The following is a 21,305-nucleotide window of genomic DNA, read 5'->3' on the forward strand; positions in this document are numbered from 1 at the left end:
AAACTATGATGTATTCACACAATGGAACGCTTCGCAGCAATGGACCTGTAACAAATTCCCAACACACAAAACAACATGGATGACTCTCGCAGACGTTCCGATGGGCGGAAGACAGATGGCAGCACTACAGCAGAGCCCAGGTGAGTCATGGCATCCCTTTATCTCTGCTCGTCGTGATTAGTCACCTATAAGCCACTCCTACCCCAGAGACCCTGGAAAGTCTCTCACTTCCTCAATGAGTCCTGCTTCACTCCCTCACTAGACCTCTTTCTCCTTCCCCATGAGGACCCTAGACTTCATCTTGGTCTATTAATCATGAGATTTCTGATAAGCAAATCCTTAAAAGTTGTACAGGCCTGATCCAAAAGATACCTTCATAAAGAAAAATAAAGAACAAGTTATATACTTTCAGATCTGATACATTATTTTAAGGTAAAATTCCAAAATTCTGATATAATAATAGTAATATTAATAGCTGAAACTATTAAGTACTTTCTGTATGTCAGGTACTATTCTACGATATTAATTCATTGTCCTACCAATGTTACTCTAATCCAGATAAAACAAAATCTTACATTTATATAGCATCCCATAGGGCACTGCTGATACATTGTTTAATATTCTTCGTACAGGGTAACTGCTATTATGCCCCAGGTGATATGTGAAAACATCAAAAGCCAGAGAAATGTGAAAAATTCGCTCAGTGCCCCACACAAATCAGCAGCACATTCAGGACTATATCAAAGAATGGAAGTATAGAAGAATGGAGAAACAGAAGTAGGTTATTATTATTCCTGCTTTCTTTTCACAACTTCTTTACAGAAATAGTAAGGGCTTTGAGGTACTAAGTTCTAGGGATCTAATGTACAGCATGGTAACTATAGTTAACAATACTGTATTGTATAGTGGAAAAGTTGCTATGAGAATAGAGCTTTAATATTCTCACCATAACAAGAACAACAAAGTGGTAATTAGGTGATGTGAAGGATGTGTTAACTAATCTTGTTGTGGTAAGCATTTCACAGTATATATTTGAATCAAATCATCACATTGTACACCTTAAACTTACACAATATTATATATCAATTATATCTCAAAGTTGGAAAGAAAAACAAAAAAAGGGTGGGAAAAGTCATGTTTATACTATACTGTAGTCTATTAAGTGGGCAATAGCATTATGTCTAAAAAAGTGTACATACTTTAGTCAAAAAATACTTTACTGCTAAAAAAAATGCTAATCATCAATCGTCTGAGCCTACAGCAAGTCGTAATCTTTTTGAAACAGTTTTATCAGAGATCCTGATCACAGATCACCATAACAAATAATAACAATGAAAAAGTTTTAAATATTTCAAGAATTTGCAATATGTGTGTCAGCAAAATGTGCCACAGAGACACGAAGTGAGCACACACTGTTGGGAAAATGGCACCGATAGACTTGCTCAATGCAGGGTTGCCACAAACCTTTAAATTGGTAAAAAGCACCATGTCTGTGAAGCACAATAAAATGAGGTATGCCCATATACAAAAGAAGAGTAGCTGGTGCCCTGGGAGACTTGACTCACTAAGAGAACAGAGAGTGCCCCAAGCCCAGGGAGACTGAGAGTGAATGCTAGAGGTATGTCTGAGGCCTCATGAAGCCAGCCCCCAACATGATGCGCCCGATTTCTCTCCAGGGTCATAGGTGGGGAACCAGAATACTCCGTCTATGCAATAATCATTCCTTGAATAAGAGAGAGATCTTCTTGACATGGTTTTCCGTAGATTTCATTTTTCTACTGTATCATTTGCAACATGAAAAGCATTTGCAAGTGAGGAGGGCCATGCTATCCAAAAGAAATGTTTCGTTCTCAGGTGTTAGGTAGAGGATGCAAATTCAGTAAGTGATTCCCCACACTCACTACAGAAACAGAAAGCTTTTGGGTTCCAGGCCTCTCTGACACAGGCTTATATAAATATGATACAACTGTCAAAGCAAGTATTGGGATGATTATTTCATACCAAATACCAGATAATGGAATGGCACAACAATTCTTTGAAATGCTATTTTTTTTCTTTTAAGCTCTAGGTCACATCAAGTAAAATGAGTTTGCAAAGATTTTAGAAGGCTCAGAATTAAGAGGTCAAATGGAAAAAATTTAAACCTATCTCATTCAGCTCAGCCCCTTCGAAATGGTGTTTCTTTTTAAAAAGACTGAAATATAAATAGAGTGATCAAGAGTCAACGAATTTGTCAGATTAATGACAAGCTGATTCAGACTCAGGTCTTCTACTTCTGTGAACACTTCAGTACGGTCACGTCCCATTAAGTTAGAAGGATAATAAATAAAAACATCATAAAGATACTTCAACAAAAATGTTGGTAAAGAAACTGAGGAACTTTAAAATCTGCATTTATTTTCATGACAGTAAAACAATGTACTGCAAATTTCAAAATGACTCTTTAATTCCTGGAGTTACATATCCTCGAATTACCAGTATTTTCCAGTGTTTTTTTTTACAAACTCTAGAGTCTATAGCTATTAATTCTAAGTTTGATAACTTTTTAGTTTAGTAAAGCAGCATCAACAGCAAACATCTTTCTGATTAACAAATACCTAATCAATTGATGTGCAAAGCTTTCTGGAAGACTACACAGAGGATGGAACATGGCATAGTGATAGGGACACCATCTCTCAAGAAAACAAAGCATTTTCTTTCTTTCTTTTGGCCACTCCACACAGCATGCGGGATCTTAATTCCCCAACCACGGATCGAACCCATGCCCCATGCAGTGGAAGCATGGAGTCTTAACCACTGGACCGCCAGGGAAGTCCCCAAAACAAAGCATTTTCATGAGAAGAGATCTACAGTAGCTTCAACAATATAAAAGACAGTGACTGTGGAAGTTGAACTATCTATTAGAATATAAATAACAAAGTAGTATTGGGTATGGTTTTTAGAAAAAGAATCAATAAAGAAAGAGAGGGAAGCAACTAAATGTCACATGCAAGGTTCCGTCTGAGTAAAGCCACAGTATCCTCTGTGTGGTGCCCACAGCTACAAGTATCTAATGAGGTATGCATTTTAGTCTCTAAATCTCTGTGCTTTCTGTGAGGGTGTTGTTTGTTACAGGCCACTGAGAGACTCAATTAATAGTGATCTTCTGCTGTCAGTAACCTACTAATGACATGAGCTCCTCCTCAAAAGCTTTACAAGGGCAGATGGAACCACAAGTGATTGACGGTACCTTTGACATGGAACACAAAAATTAAGGAAGAATACTGAGCTAACCCCATACACTTATGGCCTGACAGATATAGAAGCAGCCCATTTTAAGGCATAAGTAATATTTAATGACATCAGCAGGAATGGCAGAGTAAAGACCTCTGAAAATCCTCTCCTACATAAAAGGCAATGAGGACAGTGACAAAAATGGTCAGAATCAATTTTTTTCAGAAGTCTGGAAATTAACTAAAGGCTTACAGCAATCTGATGAGTGTTTATTCAAGAAAAATGGAGCAATCTTGGTAAGAACAGAAAGCTATGTGGCATTTTAAACTGGCCCTTTTCTCACCTCCCACTCCCCAGTTCTGTGGTGGCCTTGGAAACCAACAACCTTCAATCATGGTTAAAACCAGCAGTCTGGCAGCCACTGAAGGGGGCAGAAGAGGGTTGGAGCTCCTTCAAAGCCCCATTCCCAGAAGAACTGTCAGTATTTTCCCTGTGCAGTGGTTTCATGGAAGACTCTACTCACATGGCTTTCTTATTTAACCTGACCTGGCACTCACCCAGTAGAAAAGCCTTTTTCCCAGGGGCATTTGTCAAAAATAATCATCTGCAATTGCTTAACATCATGGCTGCCTGGGGCTGCAAATAACAGAGCAAATAATAAGCAAATCAAAAAGCATAAAAGGAAAAGCTAGGGAATGTGATGTCCAGAGGGGATTTTGAAACACACTGACACATTCCTGGGTATCTAGAAGGCCATGTGCATGCACAAGGACATGTGCATGTCCAGGCTGTGCACCTGCTCAGTAAAGACATGAGAAGGCCCTTAATTCTCACCTCTGGCTAAGTCTGAGGTTCTACACAAACAGGAAGTGCAGGTAAAGATGGAGGTATAGGCAACCTGAGCATTGAAGGATGCTCCAATATGAACAAAGGGCTCCTCTGCAAAGACAGAGACTTATTGGTTCCAGGCATTTAAGGAAATCTCTGTCCAATCACGAGGTGACTACTAAGCTAATTTGACAGAGACTTCACTGGCCACACATAACAAAGTACAGACTTTACTGAATTAATTAAGAAAAGTCGGGGCTTCCCTGGTGGCGCAGTGGTTGAGAATCTGCCTGCCAATGCAGGGGACACGGGTTCGAGCCCTGGTCTGGGAAGATCCCACATGCCGCGGAGCAACTGGGCCCGTGAGCCACAACTACTGAGCCTGCGCGTCTGGAGCCTGTGCTCCGCAACAAGAGAGGCCGCGATAGTGAGAGGCCCACGCACCACGATGAAGAGTGGCCCCCGCTTGCCACAACTAGAGAAAGCCCTCGCAGAGAAACGAAGACCCAACACAGCCATAAATAAAATAAATAAATAAATTTTAAAAATAAATAAATAAATAAAAAAGAAAAGTCACTAAACAAACAACAACAACAACAATAAATCCTGTCAAGAGAAGACTATTCGATTTCCAGAGCTGCCACATTATATTTAAAAGTATAGTTAAATGTCTAGTTTTCAACAAAAAATTATAAAATGTGAAAAACACACACACACAAAAGCAATCAATAGACACTCTCCCAGCAAAAGCCCAGATTCTGGACATACTAGACAACGACTTTAAATCACCATTTTAAATATGTTCAAAGAAGTAAAGACAATCATGTTTAAAGAACTAAAGAAAAGCATGAGAATGACATCTCACTGAATGAAGAATATCAATAATGAGACAAATTATGAAGGAGAACCAGATAGAAATTCTGGTATGAAAAGTAAAAGAAATGAAGTACAAATTTCACTACAGGGGCTCAGCAGGAGACTTGAGCTGGTATAAGAAACAATCAGCAAACTTGAAGACAGGTCAATTGAGATTACTTGGTCTGAGGAACAGAAAAAAAACAATGAATAAAAATTAACAGTGCCTCAGAAATCTGTGGGACACCATCAAGCATACCAACATACATATAATATGAATTCCAGAAGGAAAGAAAAAGGCAGAAAAATATTTGAAGCAATAATGGCCCAAAACTCAGAAATCTGAAGAAAAACAATCTACGTAACCTAGAAGCTCTACAAACTCTAAGTATGATAAACTTAAAGAGATCTATACCTAGCTATCTCATAAACCGCTGAAAGATAAAAACAGAATCCTGGTAACAGCAAGAGATAAGCATCTCATCATGTATAAGGGATCCTCAGTAAGAGTAACAGTTGATATCTCATCAGAAGTCAGAGGCCAGAAGGCAGTGGAATGATATATTCAAAGTGCTGAAAGACTGTTAACCAAGAATTCTGTATCTAGAGAAGCCATCCTTCAAAAATGAAGAGAAAGTTAAGCTATGCCCAGATAAACAAAAACTGAGAGAATACTTTTCTAGGAGACCTGTGTTAGAAATACTAAATGGAGTCCTTCAGGCTGAAATGAATTGACACCAACTCCAATCCACATGAAGAAATAAAGAGCACAGGTAAAGGTAACTACAAAGGTAACAGTATAAATGTGGTTTTTGTTTGTAATTCTTGTTTTTATCTTATCTAACTTAAAAGACAACTGCACAAAGCACTAATTATGAATGCGTTGATAGGTGCACATTTTACAAAGATATACTTTGTTTGATACCATCAGCATAAAGAAGGGGAGAGGGAATTGAGCTATATATAGAAGCAAAAATTGCGTATCCTGTTACAAAGTTGATATTAACCTAAACTAGACTGTTATAGATTAAGGTACTAAGGTAACCACTAAAAAAATAATTTTAAAGATTATATATATGAATTAAAATGGCACATAGAGAATATCTATTTACCACAGAAGAAGGCTGTTGTGGGCTGAACTGTGTGTCACAAGAAGACACGTTGACGTCATCATCCCCAGAACCTGTGAAAATGAGCTTCTTTGGAAATATAGCGCCTTTGCAGATGTAATCAAGTTCAAATGAGGTCATACTGAATTAGGGCGGACTCCAATCCATTGACTGGTGTCCTTATAAAGAAGAGGAAACTTAGTAGCAGAGAGAGGAGAATACCATGTTAAAACTGAAACAGAGATTGCAGTGATATGTCTACCAGCTAAGGAATGCCAAGAATTACCAGCAACCACCAGAAGCAGGGAGAGAGGAACGGGACAGATTCTCCCTCAGAGCCTCCCGAAGGAACTAACCCTGCCAACACTTTGATTTGGGACCTCTGGCCTCCCAAACTGTGAAGATAAATTTCTGTTATTTTAAGCCACCCAGTTTGTGGTACTTTGTTACAACCACCTTAGGAAACTAATACAAAGGCAGTAATAGAGGAATAGAGGAAGAAAAAATAACAAGGATCTATTGAGGTGGAAAGACAAAGCTTGACTATATAGTAGCCAATTAATGAAAAGATTAACGTCTGAAATTTCAACTGATCGGCATTTAGGATGACATTCCATATGACTGTATAATAAAAAATTGATGTAAAGCTTGCTTTTTAGATATATTTTAACATGTAAATATGGAAGTTACTTCTTTGTTGCCATATATTAGAGACACTCTAATCCACAATACTTTCTCTAGTCAAACAATGCTTTACAAGCAGCAAACTTTTCACAGTGATTTTAAAAACACAGAAAAATGTATGCTACAAAAAGAGACAGAATAGTTTTTTTCCACCTAAACTAATGAATAACTAGAGAACTTTCAATATTACTCTAAATAGTTTGACTTCTCTGGCCCACATGCAGCATCCTCTGATGCTAAAAATGATTCATTACACATACACTATTCATGCCCATTATAATCTATTTGATAGTTCTGTTCAACACATACAAATAAAGGTGTTCTTATTCATATAAAAATGCTTATGTTTCCAATTTAGGACACAATCATCATTTACTATTAAATGACATTAAAGAATTTTGGACTTAAAATTTGAAAGCTTAACATTTTTATGTGGATTATTTTTGTGGTAGACAAAGGAAGATGTGGGAAAAAGAACCGATGCATATTGGATCTAAAAACAACAAACAATTTAGTATATTAAAAATAAACAGAAGCAAAGTAAGGAACTGCATTTTACTTTCTGAAAAATATGCAGAATGTCCCTCAAGTATTCCCTGAACCATTAACTTCATTACCAACCTTTCTGTTCTACACCATGAATCACGTGAAAATTCCATTACCCACCTGATATAAAATACGAAGATTTCATTTTACTAAGTGCTGAATTAGCAATGGCCTAGGGTAGCCTTTCATAGGCTATCAGAGCAAAGAATCAATACAGAAATGATCCTAGTACCAAAAGAAAAGTGTAAAGAAAAAAACTACATTGAATGCCTTATGTGTTAGCCATGCTCTGTGCTTATGAAGGCAAGTCGAAGGCGGCTCTTCTCAGTGGTTTGAGCATAACTGACTTCCCAAATTAATGAGAAAGATAAAGCCCACAGATGGTGTATTGTGGAGTTTGAACTATACTAATTTCGACAGGTGACATGGAAGCCTTCTTAGCTACTCCTGTGAAATTAAGGATCCAGGGAAAACAGCAATGTGAAACGCCTTTTAAGATGCAAATTAAACCATCACGTATCTAATGCCCTCCTTTAGAAACTGAAATGTACACTAGAATACTAAAAGATGAAAACAGGAATATTTTGTATGCCACAATCAAAATTTGTAAATTTCCAGGCTTCTAGTATCCTAGAATTATATTTACAATTCTGAAATATTAAAGTGTTCTGCTTTATTGGGTTGGCCAAAAAGTGCCTTCGGTTTTTAAGTAAAAATAAAAGACATTTTTCATTTTCACCAAGAACTTTATTGAACAATGTATTCACCCTTTTGTTCCACTACCTTCTGCCATTTTTCAGGCAACTTCATAATTCCATCTTCCCAAAACTTCTTATCTTTTTGAGCAAAGAACTGTTCCAGGTGCCTTTTACAGTCTTCCGGGGAATTGAAATTTTTTCCATTGAGAGAATTTTGTAAAGACCTAAATAAATGGAAATCCGAAGGTGCTATGTCTGGTGAATATGGCAGATCAATCAGAACTTCCCAGCCAAGCTGTAACAGTTTTTGCCTGGTCATCAAAGGAACGTGCGGTCTTGTGCTATCCTGATGGAAGGTTACACGTTTTCTGTTGACTAATTCTGGACGCTTTTCGTCAAATGCTGCTTTCAGTTGGTCTAATTGGGAGCAGTACTTGTTGGAATTAATTGTTTGGTTTTCCAGAAGGAGCTCATAATAGAGGACTCCCTTCCAATCCCACCATGTACACAACATCACCTTCTTTGGATGAAGACCGGCCTTTGGTGTGGTTGGTGGTGGTTCATTTCGCTTGCCCCACGATCTCTTCTTTTCCACATTATTGTACAGTATCCACTTTCATCGCCCATCACAATTGGTTTTAAAAACAGAACGTTTTCATTACGTTTAAGTAGAGAATCGCATGCAGAAATACGGTCAAGAAGGTTTTTTTAGCTTAGCTTATGTGGAACCCAAACATCAAAGCGATTCACATAACCAAGCTGGTGCAAATGGTTTTCAGCACTTGATTTGGATATTCTGAGTATGTCGGCTATCTCCCGCGTGGTGTAACACTGATTGTTCTCAATTAATGTCTCGATTCGATCGCTATCAACGTCAACTGGTCTACCCGACCGTGGAGCATCGTCCAGCAAGAAATCTCCAGCATGAAACTTTGCAAACCACTTTTGACACGTTCAATCAGTCACAACACCTTCTCCATATATTGCACAAATCTTTTTTTGCGTTTTGATTTCATTTTCACCTTTCTTGAAATAATAAAGCATAATTTGCCGAAAATGTTGCTTTTTTTCTTCCATCCTCAATGTTAAAATGGCTACACAAAAATTCACCAATTTTGGACTTCCTTGGTGGCGCAGTGGTTAAGAATCCGGCTGCCAATGCAGGGGACACGGGTCCGAGCCCTGGTCCGGGAAGATCCCACATGCTGCGGAGCAACTAAGCCCGTGTGCCACAACTACTGAGCCTGTGCTCTAGAGCCCGTGAGCCACAACTACTGAGCCTGCGTGCCACAACTACTGAAGCCCACGCACCTAGAGCCCGTGCTCTGCAACAAGAGAAGCCACCACAATGAGAAGCCTGTGCACCGCAACGAAGAACAGCCCCCGCTCGCTGCAACTAGAGTAAGCCCGCATGCAGCAACAAAGACCCAATGCAGCCAAAATATAAATAAATTTTTAAAAATTCACCAATTTTGATGTCTTTTTTTAAATGCACGCTGCTATGACAGCTGTCACATACAATCTAACAAAATTGTTTAGGATGAAGTTAAAGACAACTAAGTGCTACTAGAGCCATCTTACAGAAAAAAACTAAATGAACCTTTTGGCCAACCCAATATATATATATATATATATATATATATATATACACACACACACACAAGCACGCGCACGCGCGCACACACACACAGACATGGTTCCAGATGTTTGACTATGACACCAGTTTCTTTATAAAGCATTTGCTGAGGCCTTTTTACTTATCATCTTGACCCATATTTTATCCCTATGTCCCTACATTCTTTTCCTTTCAGGAAAATGATCCTCTCTTTTGGCAATGAATATCAGTATGTCTCTGGATTTCACTGGCAATAAACTTAGGCCAATGGCAAGAGATAAAATGATGATATTAGTGGTTGCAAAGTTCAGATAGTTTTTATCACAAAGTGGATTAAATCATATTATGATAACCAAAGCCAATTTGACTATTTATATTCCTCTGCTGGATCTAGACTCCCATCCATGCTATCTGGTAATTCAGAAATTGTAACTGAGGGCAGCAGGGAGGCCCACAGGGTGGGTCTCTGTATAAATTATTGCTGGCCATATAAATAGAATCTTAAAACAAGGCATTTTCCATTGTTCTCCCCCAAAAGACAGAGAAACCCAATATTTTCAACATGAGAAACATTCATGCACAAAATAGTTCATTTTCCCCCGAAAACATACCTGAGATGATAAGCATAAAATAAAATTCCTGATGAAACTGATGAGTCTGTGGCTGTGAGGACAGCAACAAGGAGTTATTTGTCGAGATCAAGTCTATCTATTTAAGAGCTCATTTCTTTTCTGGGTCCTCTGGCCTGCATGTTACCCTGAGGCTTAATCACCCAGACAGAACATTGCAAACTGAAGCTCAGTAGTCAGAAGCAATAAGCTATGGAAGTCTTTCTGAGGAGTTGTTGAGTTCAAGAAAAGCTGAGGCTTCTTGGGCAGGGCTGGGGTTAGGAGCTGAAGCCTGAAGCGGGAACAAGTGAGGATCACAGGATGGAACGGGGTGAGATACAAGGAGGCTCAGAGGTGCAAATGTTTTGGTAGAAGGCCCAGACTGAAGCTTTGCTGGTGCTCAGATCCAGATCCCTCCAAGGAGGAGCAGAGTTGGAATGTGGGGTGGAGCCCACAATCATGCTTATCTGGAGTAGCATTTAAGTTTCATGGTTTATCACAAGGAGTCAAGTCATTCGGCACATGGGGCTGGGGCATAACCCCCATTCCTTTCCAGGGGGGCTGCTCTCAGCTCTCATAATTAGGCCTGATAAGCTTTTTATTAAGTATATGAATCCTTTTAATATTTGATGGTTTCCTCCCCCTAAATTTTCAGATAGGCACAAACTTTGTTTTCCAGTTTTAGAGGTTTCACTGACCTCTTGAAATCTATTCACAAATGCCAGGTTAAGAATAAAGTAAAGTGCTGATGATTCTAATCAGCAAGAAACGGGGTACCAACAGTCACACAAACCACACTGACAAGTTCCAAAAGCTATAGTACGTGGATGGCAGCAATAAAGGATTTTTCCTTTCCATTTCCTTGCTCAAAACGAATCACTGAGCATGTCCTTCTATTCACCAAAAGGGTGAAATAGTTTGTATACAACAGCACAAAATCTATTTACATGTTTTTCTATTATCCTGGAAAGTATAAGCCTTAAGGAAAAAAAAAAAAGTTTAAAGACCCCATGTGAACTGTTGACTTCAATTTGGAAATTCTGTATTGCTTTGATGAAACATAAGCACAGCAGGTATTTTGTTTGCTATTATTTTGAAACTATGAGGCATTTTTCAAAAGTCTGCCAAGCCAAACATACTATTAATGTTCATAAATTACCATGCAGCAAAAGTCCTTGACAGATATCTACTGTCTTACCCGATAAATTAATTTTGCTAAATGTACTATTGGATTGGAACATAAGGTCATTTAAATAGAAGTAAATATACAAAAATCAAGGGTAGCAGGAAACTGACTTGTAGTGACTACAAGATTTCTCAACCAAAAACAGATGGAACATTTAAAATACCACTATGACTAACCTTACACAATGTAACACATATAATATAAATAACAGAAATATACTAAATATAAATCTTTAAAGAACTTATACATTTTAATTCAAGCTGAATAAAATGTAGCACATCAATGTGAATATGAGTGTCAGTATTCTCAGCAATATTTTACAGAGTAATAGAAATTTTAAAATAACCAATTTGCTTTATTTATGATTTGAATGTAGGAAAAGTCCTTAATAACAAGCATTTGCACTCCAAATTAATCAACTTGCCCTCTCTGTTCCCGGCTGTTAAGTGATGCACTAAAATTCTGATATGACTTTAAGACATACAGGCATCTTCAAGGAAGATAACAGTTATTTTAAATTATTCATAACACAAGGAGAACCAGAATAGCTTAGATAAATAAAATCCACAGATAATTCCCATATCCCTTTCTGGTCAACAGCTTTAATATCTTTTCCCTACCAGCCAACCCATAAAATGAAAAATAAGACAAATTGCCTGATTTTAATTTCTCCTCCTTGACCATCCACTGCTGACTTCTCTGATGGAGACTACAAAAAGCAGTGAAAGCTAAGAAGCAGGAAGGAGAAGAAAGAAGCTAAAAGCCTAGATAATCTACAAATTCAATAATCATATAATGAGCTCATTTGCTCTAGGTAGTCCTAAAGATACTATCTATCACTACAATATTTTAGCAGGGCAAATAATAAAGCATATCCCTTAGATGGATTCTCCTCCACCATCTAGTAATTCTTCACAAAAGTGTGACTCATAAGTGAGAAACACATGTGACAACCATCCACAAACTCTTCCAAAACTAGATGCTCAGCCCAGATATGAAGGTACCTCAATATGTATAAGACATGCAGTCAAAGAACAGCTCAACTTAGAGCCATCACATCATTCCACACACATTTATTAAGTGCATGTCATCACAGGCACTGAAATGCAAAGACAAACAATACAGCCTCTTCCTAAAGATGATAACAGTTTTGTTGGATTTACGTGTAAATAAGTAATGATGAACCATGATGAGTGCCCACAGAGATAGGCTGGACAGAGTCTGACAAAGCATGGAAGGAATCTGGGAAATATCTGAGCAGGTTTTATGGAAGATGCAGTACAGTAGAAAGCATTTTAGAGTCAGACAAGATTAGAAACCCGTTCAGCTGCTAATTAGTTATGTAATTTGGCCAATTATTAAAGGCTTCTCAATCAATAAAATAAGGATAATGATATCTATATAGCTAGCTTATTGTAAGAAGGAAAAGAGATAATATGTGTATAGCAAGCAGTAAGGTTTCTAGAAAATAATAAATGCCCAAGAAATTGTACTGACGTTATTATGATTATTATTAAGCAGTGTTGAATAACGTTACCAGTGCCTTCTGGTGCCCAGGTACCAGCGCCTTCTGGTGCCCAGGTACCAGCAGCCATTGCACCACTGTCACTGGCCACATCACACCTGGCTGGGTCCATATGTGTTATGTTCAGTCTGAATTAATACCTTAGCTGTGGGCTACCTACAACACAGAGGGCAAAACTAAGCAATGTAGTTTCAAGAGTAATCAAATTCACAAGCTGCGGGCTTCCCTGGTGGCGCAGTGGTTGAGAATCTGCCTGCCAATGCAGGGGACACGGGTTCGAGCCCTGGTCTGGGAAGATCCCACATGCCGCGGAGCGACTAGGCCCGTGAGCCACAATTGCTGAGCCTGCGCGTCTGGAGCCTGTGCCCCGCAATAAGAGAGGCCGCGACAGTGAGAGGCCCGCGCACCGCGATGAAGAGTGGCCCCCACTTGCCGCAACTAGAGGAAGCCCTCGCACAGAAAAGAAGACCCAACACAGCCAAAAATAAATAAATAAAATTTTAAAAATAAATAACTAAAAATAAATAAATTAATTAAAAAAAAATTCACAAGCTGCTCCACCTAGAAGGTCAGAGTTCACTAAACAGGAATATGCCAGTGTTATTATCTCAGCGGTATCAACAGGAAAGCAAACATAGAGGGAAAATATCTCTTATGTGCCACTATAGGGGCAATACATTAGTCAACATATGTATTAGTCAACATATGTATTTCCATTAAGAACCCGTTTTTTTAACGGAAAAACCCGAATGGACATTTTGGCCAACCCAACAGTAGCAAATATTAGTGTATCTGATTAACTCAATACTAACAACTGTCATCACGTGGTAAGTATGAAACGGGAAAAAGTTAAAGTAAAAATAGCAGGAGTATAAAATGGTTAAAAAAAATACAGGCTACACAGGAGGCCTCATAAGGGTAGCAAAGGGAAGAGCAAACAGGGACGCAATGGAGGAAGCATCTTAAGGACCCTGCATGTCATGATAAAGAGCTTATCTTCATTCTGTGGGTAATGAAGAGGTATTACAGACCTAAGATGAGGTAAAATAGTTTTTAATCTACTGTTTTATCTATTGTTTCTACCTCATATCCAAATTTAATAAGTATTACATAAGCTTATAATTATGTTTCCTCAATTCCAGGGTGTTTTCCCACCATATATATATGGTGTACATATATATAGATATGTTTGAGATATCTCTGACACTTATGTCATCATTTAAAATGAATCCCATATGGTTTTTTAGGGCAGTGACAAGTTAAGAATAGGGTTTGTAGGTGTTCCAATTAGATACTTGACTTTGCCTGTTAGGGATTAAGAATTCTCCCTCCTTTCCTTTTATTCATTACACATTTATTCAATATCTACTACATAAAGTGCCACACAGAATGTTAGACTCTCAATTAAAAGTTAGACGTGCATCCTACGTTAAGTGTGATATCTTCTGTCCCTTGGAAGATTTAATAAAATGTATTTTCAACAGACCTATTTTTCCACACCATACGTTTAAATAATGATAGAAACTTTGGTATTTTCCTTTAAATGATTTCCCCTTTAAACTGTGCAATTAAAAAAAAAAAACTGGTAAAAGAGTTTAAGAGAAAAATCTCAAGAGTCAGGTGAATGTGAAGTGAACAGAACCAAGAGGAAGGAAAACAGCCCCGTGAAGTGCTCTATAATTAAAGTCTGTAGCGTGAAGCATCTTCCAGAAACACAAGAAGGCTGGGTCCTACCCATACAATTCGCCAGAAACCCTCACCGTAAGTGTATTATACCTTCAGAGTAGTTTTTCAAGAGTGGCTTCCTTCTATCCTGGCAGTTAAAAAAAAAAATCATCGGGCTTCCCTGGTGGCGCAGTGGTTGAGAATCTGCCTGCCAATGCAGGGGACACGGGTTCGAGCCCTGGTCTGGGAAGATCCCACATGCCGCGGAGCAACTAAGCCCGTGTGCCACAACTACTGAGCCTGCGCGTCTGGAGCCTGTGCTCCGCAACGGGAGAGGCCGCGATAGTGAGAGGCCCGCGCATCGCAATGAAGAGTGGCCCCCGCTTGCCGCAACTAGAGAAAGCCCTCGCACAGAAATGAAGACCCAGCACAGCCAAAAATAAATAAATGAATAAATTTTAAAAAGTGAAATTCTTAAAAAAAAAACACACACATGTGTAGCCAACAATACACATTAAAAAAAAAAAAAAATCATCACCTGTCATTCACTGGTGTTATTTTTTTCCCCCGTTTTCAGCTTTTCCCGTTTCTTTTTTTTTCTTATTGATGAATTCTCTTCAGCACTTTAGGTAAGTCAAGTAATTTCTTCAGAGCAGTCTCAGCTTAGTGAGAGGAAAATGGGGAAATACGATGCATTGTAGGTGTGGGGTTAGGCTCCATGGGGTTGGCTCCCTTCCCTAATGTCCTTTTTCACACTTGGAAGCCAGTGATGCCTGTGGAGCTCAGATACCTTTCCTGTTACAGAAGGATGTGTTTGTAGGACACCGCGAGCTTGAAGCTCTGCCACTCAGAGGAGGAAGAGAACCACCACCAAGGTGTGCAGGTCTTGTCAAAGCGACAGAGGAAGACTTGAAAAGCTCTTGCTTCCAGATACTCGGGTTTTTTCTTTCTAGCGCATCTTTCTTTGTTTGTCTCCTTTGGTTCTGATTCCTCTGGACTGCTCTCTCCTTTGCTGTGGAACCACAGGATGGAATTACTCCCTGCATATCAAGTGGAGGGGAATGGGTGGCTTTCTTTGGGACAAACTCTCACCCTTGAAGCTCATTTACTTTGTCATCTTGTGCTGCCTCTTCTGGCCAGACGACTTCAAGATGATAGAGTGGGCTCTACAATTTATTTTATGAAAAAGGCTCTTCCTTTATTCATCTTTTATTCATTCATTTATTGAGCCACTAGTGGGTGGGGTAGATCGACACATAGATATGACAAGGTCCTCGCCTCGTGAAAATGAGAATGTAGGAGGGAAGGCCAACATTTTAGATATCTTAAAGCAAGAATTTTTAAAAGGTAATTTTATGACAATTGTAACTTGTTATCACTCTAACTACAATCTATGAACTAAACACTTGTGTTTTCTCAGGTAAAGCGTAAAGCTACATTTACCATCCTCTGCTGATTTTTAGCAGCTCTTCTGGAGCATCTATTCGGAGGTCAACAACTCTAGCACTACTTTAGATGCTGAGCATTAGGGTTTGCTATAAACGCGACACTGGTTCCTACAATCCTGCAATTAATTAAAGGGTTGAGTTTATTCCAAGAGATATTAGGTTTCTCATCCCAGAGCCAATACATGATTTTCTTCCCCTTGTGTTTACTCCCCACCTGAACTGCTCTGACTGTAGCCCCACCTGAACTGCTCTGACCCTAGCTACTAATGTTCCCTTGAAATTTGATAAGATTTTTTAAATCCAAAGAAACTGGGGTGTTATCAGTTGTATATTGGCAGGGCTTACTTCTCTTCCTACCCACCATATATCCAGCACATCTCCTGATCTTCATGATGGATGCCTCACATTTACTGCAAACATAGCAAGACTGCTATAGCTCTTAGCAGATCTGATTTTTACAGAGAATCACTTGCTTTTTCAAGGGCCACGTCAAAGGGTTAAGTAAAAACTGACATGCCTGTGGCTTACTTTTAAATAGCAAATCATAATAGTCACACACTGTCCAAAGTACCAAAGCTAACATATAAATCACACACCTTTACTAAAAAGATCTGGTTGGGAAAATGTGAATAACAAAATTGAGATCGCTAAATTTCTTCATTAGGTATTTATAATTAACGATCAGATTGCGATCCACTCTGTTTTCAGAATTTCTAAAATAGTTTGCTGATAGCAGGGTGGCTTTTCAACAACAACCTCAACAAGTACAGGCTTCAAATCAAATCAACAGAAATAATCTTTGAATATTCATTCACATTAAATTTCAGCCACTATACTTGCTTTTAGAATTCTGAAATGTCATTTTTCTGTACAAACTAACTGCAAAGAACACAACTGATAAAAACATAAGTGAGTTGTTTCTGTACTTTGCACATGACTCTCCAACAGCACTTATTAGATTTCTTATTCTTAACTATGGGCCTAATAGCATAATCTTATTTCTCAAATAATAATCATGGATCCCAGCATGTACTTTTTCATTTACATGGTTGTTCCCCTGTCCATATTCTTTGCTCATATTTATTTTATCATTTGTCATCAAGTACCACAGTTACTTGTACACACACCCATTTTCCTAGTTTAATAGTAAGCTACTTGAGGGTAGGCACACTGTTCATCCGTGGAAGGTATAAAAACAAAACCAGGGATCTTGCATTATCATAACTCCTTTTTTCACAGTGACCACAAGAGAATCAAGTGGAAGACTACAAAGCTCTACATCTCTTTGATTTCATTTTTCCCCTAACTGTCGCCAGACCAAAGAGTCAAATTTAAAACACCCTTAAACTCCACTGCACAGTATCCTTATTGGTAGGGCTAACAGTAGTTCAGATAATGCAATGTTACAGTCGGTTGCAAAATCAATGCAACGTAGTAGCAGTCCTGAAATAGACAAGGGTTATAGACAGAGGAACTGAGGCAAATTTATGCATTGGAAAACTGAAGGGTTGTAAGGAAGAAACAAAGAACTGGGACAAGATGGCAAATACTGGAAAATCTAGGCAACATTAATTAATGGTGAGGAAGCAGAAACAAGACGTGCAGACTGACAAAGAAGGGACTTGAAATTCCCGATTCATTCTTGGTAACGTGGGACCACAAAAAAAAAAAAAAAAAATGTGAAAGTGGTTTTAAATGGAACTCATGTGATGGTGCTGAGGCTGCCACGTTGTCTGGATTGGTTCGTCTCTGTGTCAGCATGGAAATGGGGTGCTTTTCCTTACCTCCAGATGCTCTAAAATATAGGGCGGATTTGTCATGCCAAGCCTCAGCATTGCTCCCTCAGGAATCACTTCAACCAGTTTCCACAGCAGTGCGGGGAGACTGGTGCCAATATCTCTGCCATAAGCCCCTGTGTCTTCACTGGTCAACCATATTTCACAAACACCCTCTGTGAATCAAAGGAGATAATTAACAAATCTGTTGCAGAGCCGTTTCCTTCATCATACAGCTGCTCACTCTTTTTAATGCAGTATTTCTCAACACTGATATGCAGGCAGCCTGGGTATTCAATTGCAGAGAAAAAGCAGCTTATCCCATGGTGGCACTGGGTCATTAAGTTCATTTTATGAACACCAGAGGGTTACAACAATGCTGTAAATTATCAGTGCGTCCTATGGAGTGATTAACATTCACAGCCAATCAGTTCAACCATGCTTCCTCCAAAGCACTTTGATCAAGACTAAAGCTTTAGTCCCATCACAGACAATACCTAGTTTATTGACTAGCAAAAGCCCCGGAACTGAAACAGTCACTCCACAAAATAGGTACCACCAGCAGTTAACTCACTGATCAGTCTGTCACCCACCCAAGGAAAATGTCAAGTGTCATTAAAGTTTGACTCACAAATTATTAATTATGAGGTACCCATTTCTCCTGTAGTAACCATGCTAATTTGTTTTCTTAATTCAATTAAGAACAGAGTGCATTATATTGCTGCATTCAAAGAAGCTGGCTGCTGTATAAACTAAGCATCTCTGTTGAAAAAGCTGTTTACTAAAAATAGAACAGGTTGCATCCTATTTTCCATCAATCAGACTTTATAAAAATGTATCTATGTTTCCATGTTGTTGTTGTTATAAAGAATCCTGACTTCCAATATTACCCCGCCTGCAATAACATTCTTCCAGAAATTGAAAGGAAATACTTCTGGATCACCTAGAATTACTTAAAATAAATAAAGCAGAGTTAGCAAGAGCCACCCAAGTTTTCAGGGCACACAGAATCTTTCTGAAGGCATATTCAATTAAAGGATTAGCCTGTTTTAAAAGGCCAAATGATTCACAAGGCTAAAATAAACAGTGAAATGGGCCTGTGAAATTTGTTCATGCTAACGTGATTTGTTGCTTCGGAAGAACCTCAACACACACACAAGGCACACAAAGAAGACAGCCTGAACCAAAAGTAGAAGTTTCTAGGAAGAGTCTTAAAATTAAAATTTTAAATTGTCTTTAGTTGACAGAACAGAATAATTTCAAAAATACATTTAAATATTCCTAGCCAACAAATAGAACACATAGCTTTTATGTGAATGTGAACTTAAAACTTACAGAACAAAGAAGCAAAAAGGAAAGATCTTCACTCTCTTTAACATGTTCCACAGAGGTGGAAAAATATATCAATACATGAAGCTAACATCTCCAGTCACTATTCTTTCCTTTAGAAGAAGAGATATATTTACTTTATCAACAAACTAGCCAACCTCCATAAAAACATGTTCACGTTTCCCCACTTTACTATCTTTCTGAGACAAGCACGTCCTCACCCACACCCAGACAACATGGAAAATACAAGGATAGAAATAAAATTAGTTTCCCAAAATTAAAGAACAGGAGACAACAAAAAACAGCTCCATTTTAAAAGTTAGAGATGTTTTTAATATTTGAAAATCAATAATGTTATGAATATATGGGATTTCTTAATTTAAATATGTAGTTTCAGAAATTAATAAACCTTTGCTTAGTTTTAATCATTTAATAAAAAGTTTTATCCTCAAAGTAAATAATCTGGCATGTCCACAGGCTACCTTTGTAGCTCTATAGTTTTATAAATATTCTCTGTACATGGAGTAAATATTTTTCTATTGAAAAAAACTGGTTGCAATTAGTGGTATTATCTGTATTTTAATATTACATATGCCATCAGACACTGGACTCATACAGCCTTTTTTTAAAAAATCTTATCACAAAATCCACTCCAGGAAAGAGATGGCTAAGTAACAACATAAATGGATTTTAAAACACTCTGAAAGAGGTTATAAAAACAGGACATTATCCATGATTTTCCAGTTACTGGTATCTGAGCAACACAATATGAATATTTTAAAATGAACAGAATAATTTTAATTTATAATTTTTCCATCCAAATGGTTCCATGTTACGCCTTATGTAGAGAGCGCGAGTTCCTGGAACAGTGCCTTGCTGTTGCTAGATGAATACAGAAGGGGAAAAATCGCTATGAATAGGAATGGGAATAACAGCATCCAGCTCTTCAAGCTGCATAGGTGGGGACCAACAGCCCCCTGGTGGGCTGAAACTTCAAATTAAATCACATGAAGAGGAAGCAGCTGTAACACTACATCAGCAACAACAGGAATAACGGTCGTGATGTCTCCAAGATCAAGGTTGCTAAAATGCTCTCCATAATAGCAACCTGGCTTAAAACACAATGAAATAAGAAAGCGTGTGCAAAATGTGAAATCCTTGGACTTGAGAAGAACTGTGCCTTGCCAATTCAATCCAAAAATTTGTCAAAGGTCATTTTGCTCTTAACATGAGAAAGTTCAGGTTTGTAAGGTTATATTTCAAGCATTCATTCTAATGAGAGCGGATCCCTCCCACAGTTAGGCCACAGAAAGCCGTTTCATAGTAAAGGTGAAGCTCAGTGTGGAATCCCGAAGTCTTGTGATTATTCATAGTGCAATCAGTGCCTGTCAGGTCAGCTTGCATATGAATTCACCAGGGAAACCAAAGGCTGCAGTCTGTAATCACTAATGGATATTGGGACACACATGCATGCTTTGAGCTGCACTCTTAATTGGCTATCCTTATGGACAGAAGTGCTTGCCTAAACAGCTTCATTCCTTAAGGACTTCAGTTATGAGCTACATTCCTTTGCACATTCATTTCTTTATTAATCCATCAAACATTTATTAAGCCCTTACCTACTATGTGCCCTGCAGCTCTTCCCGCTCATGACAGATATGGATTCATCATTAAACTTCTGTGATCTAAGATTGGCTATTACTCAGGCGCCGGTGAGGGACACTTGACAGACATCCTGGGAACTTCATATACATCCCTATCAGTGGTGATGTGGAGGCGGATGGGTACTGGAGAACACAGCCTTAGAAACCAAGATCAAGGGCGAACTGAGCTGGCTTGACGTGGGTATGATGTCACCCCAATGAGAGAGACCCCCATCTACACTGTAACATGGATTTTGACTAATACATGCCAGAAAAACAAACACATGAAAATAAAAAAGAGAAGCAGGCAGGAAGAACTGAGATAAGAGAAGTGAATGCCCAGTAAAAACTCCCATGCCTGTAATAAATACACGCAAAAAAAGAAAGTGGTGGGTAGAAATTCAGGAGACAGGAATGAGGCTTTTTTTAAACATCCAAGGAGGAATCTTACTTTTTCCTAAAATTGTTCATCTACCTGACTTTTGTTCATGTTCCTTAAATTATTCAGTCTATCTGACTTTTCTAATGAACACTAGGTTCATAAGATCATCTATCATCCTTTTGTTGTGTTAATCTTG

General features: G+C 38.4%; 1 protein-coding gene across 4 annotated transcripts in view; it reads right to left on the bottom strand.

The window, feature by feature from the left end:
- The window catches only part of CDKAL1 (CDK5 regulatory subunit associated protein 1 like 1), a 650,586-nt gene that overhangs the window by 249,362 nt on the left and 379,919 nt on the right, over positions 1-21,305 (bottom strand). For all 4 annotated transcript variants that reach the window (XM_068557565.1, XM_068557566.1, XM_068557568.1 and 1 more), the window contains one exon: positions 17,765-17,931. In XM_068557565.1, coding sequence (XP_068413666.1) covers positions 17,765-17,931 — 167 coding nt within the window. The remainder of the gene's footprint in view (positions 1-17,764; positions 17,932-21,305) is intronic.

The sequence above is a fragment of the Eschrichtius robustus genome, chromosome 12 (genome assembly GCF_028021215.1).
Source record: "Eschrichtius robustus isolate mEscRob2 chromosome 12, mEscRob2.pri, whole genome shotgun sequence".
NCBI classification, from domain to species: domain Eukaryota; kingdom Metazoa; phylum Chordata; class Mammalia; order Artiodactyla; family Eschrichtiidae; genus Eschrichtius; species Eschrichtius robustus.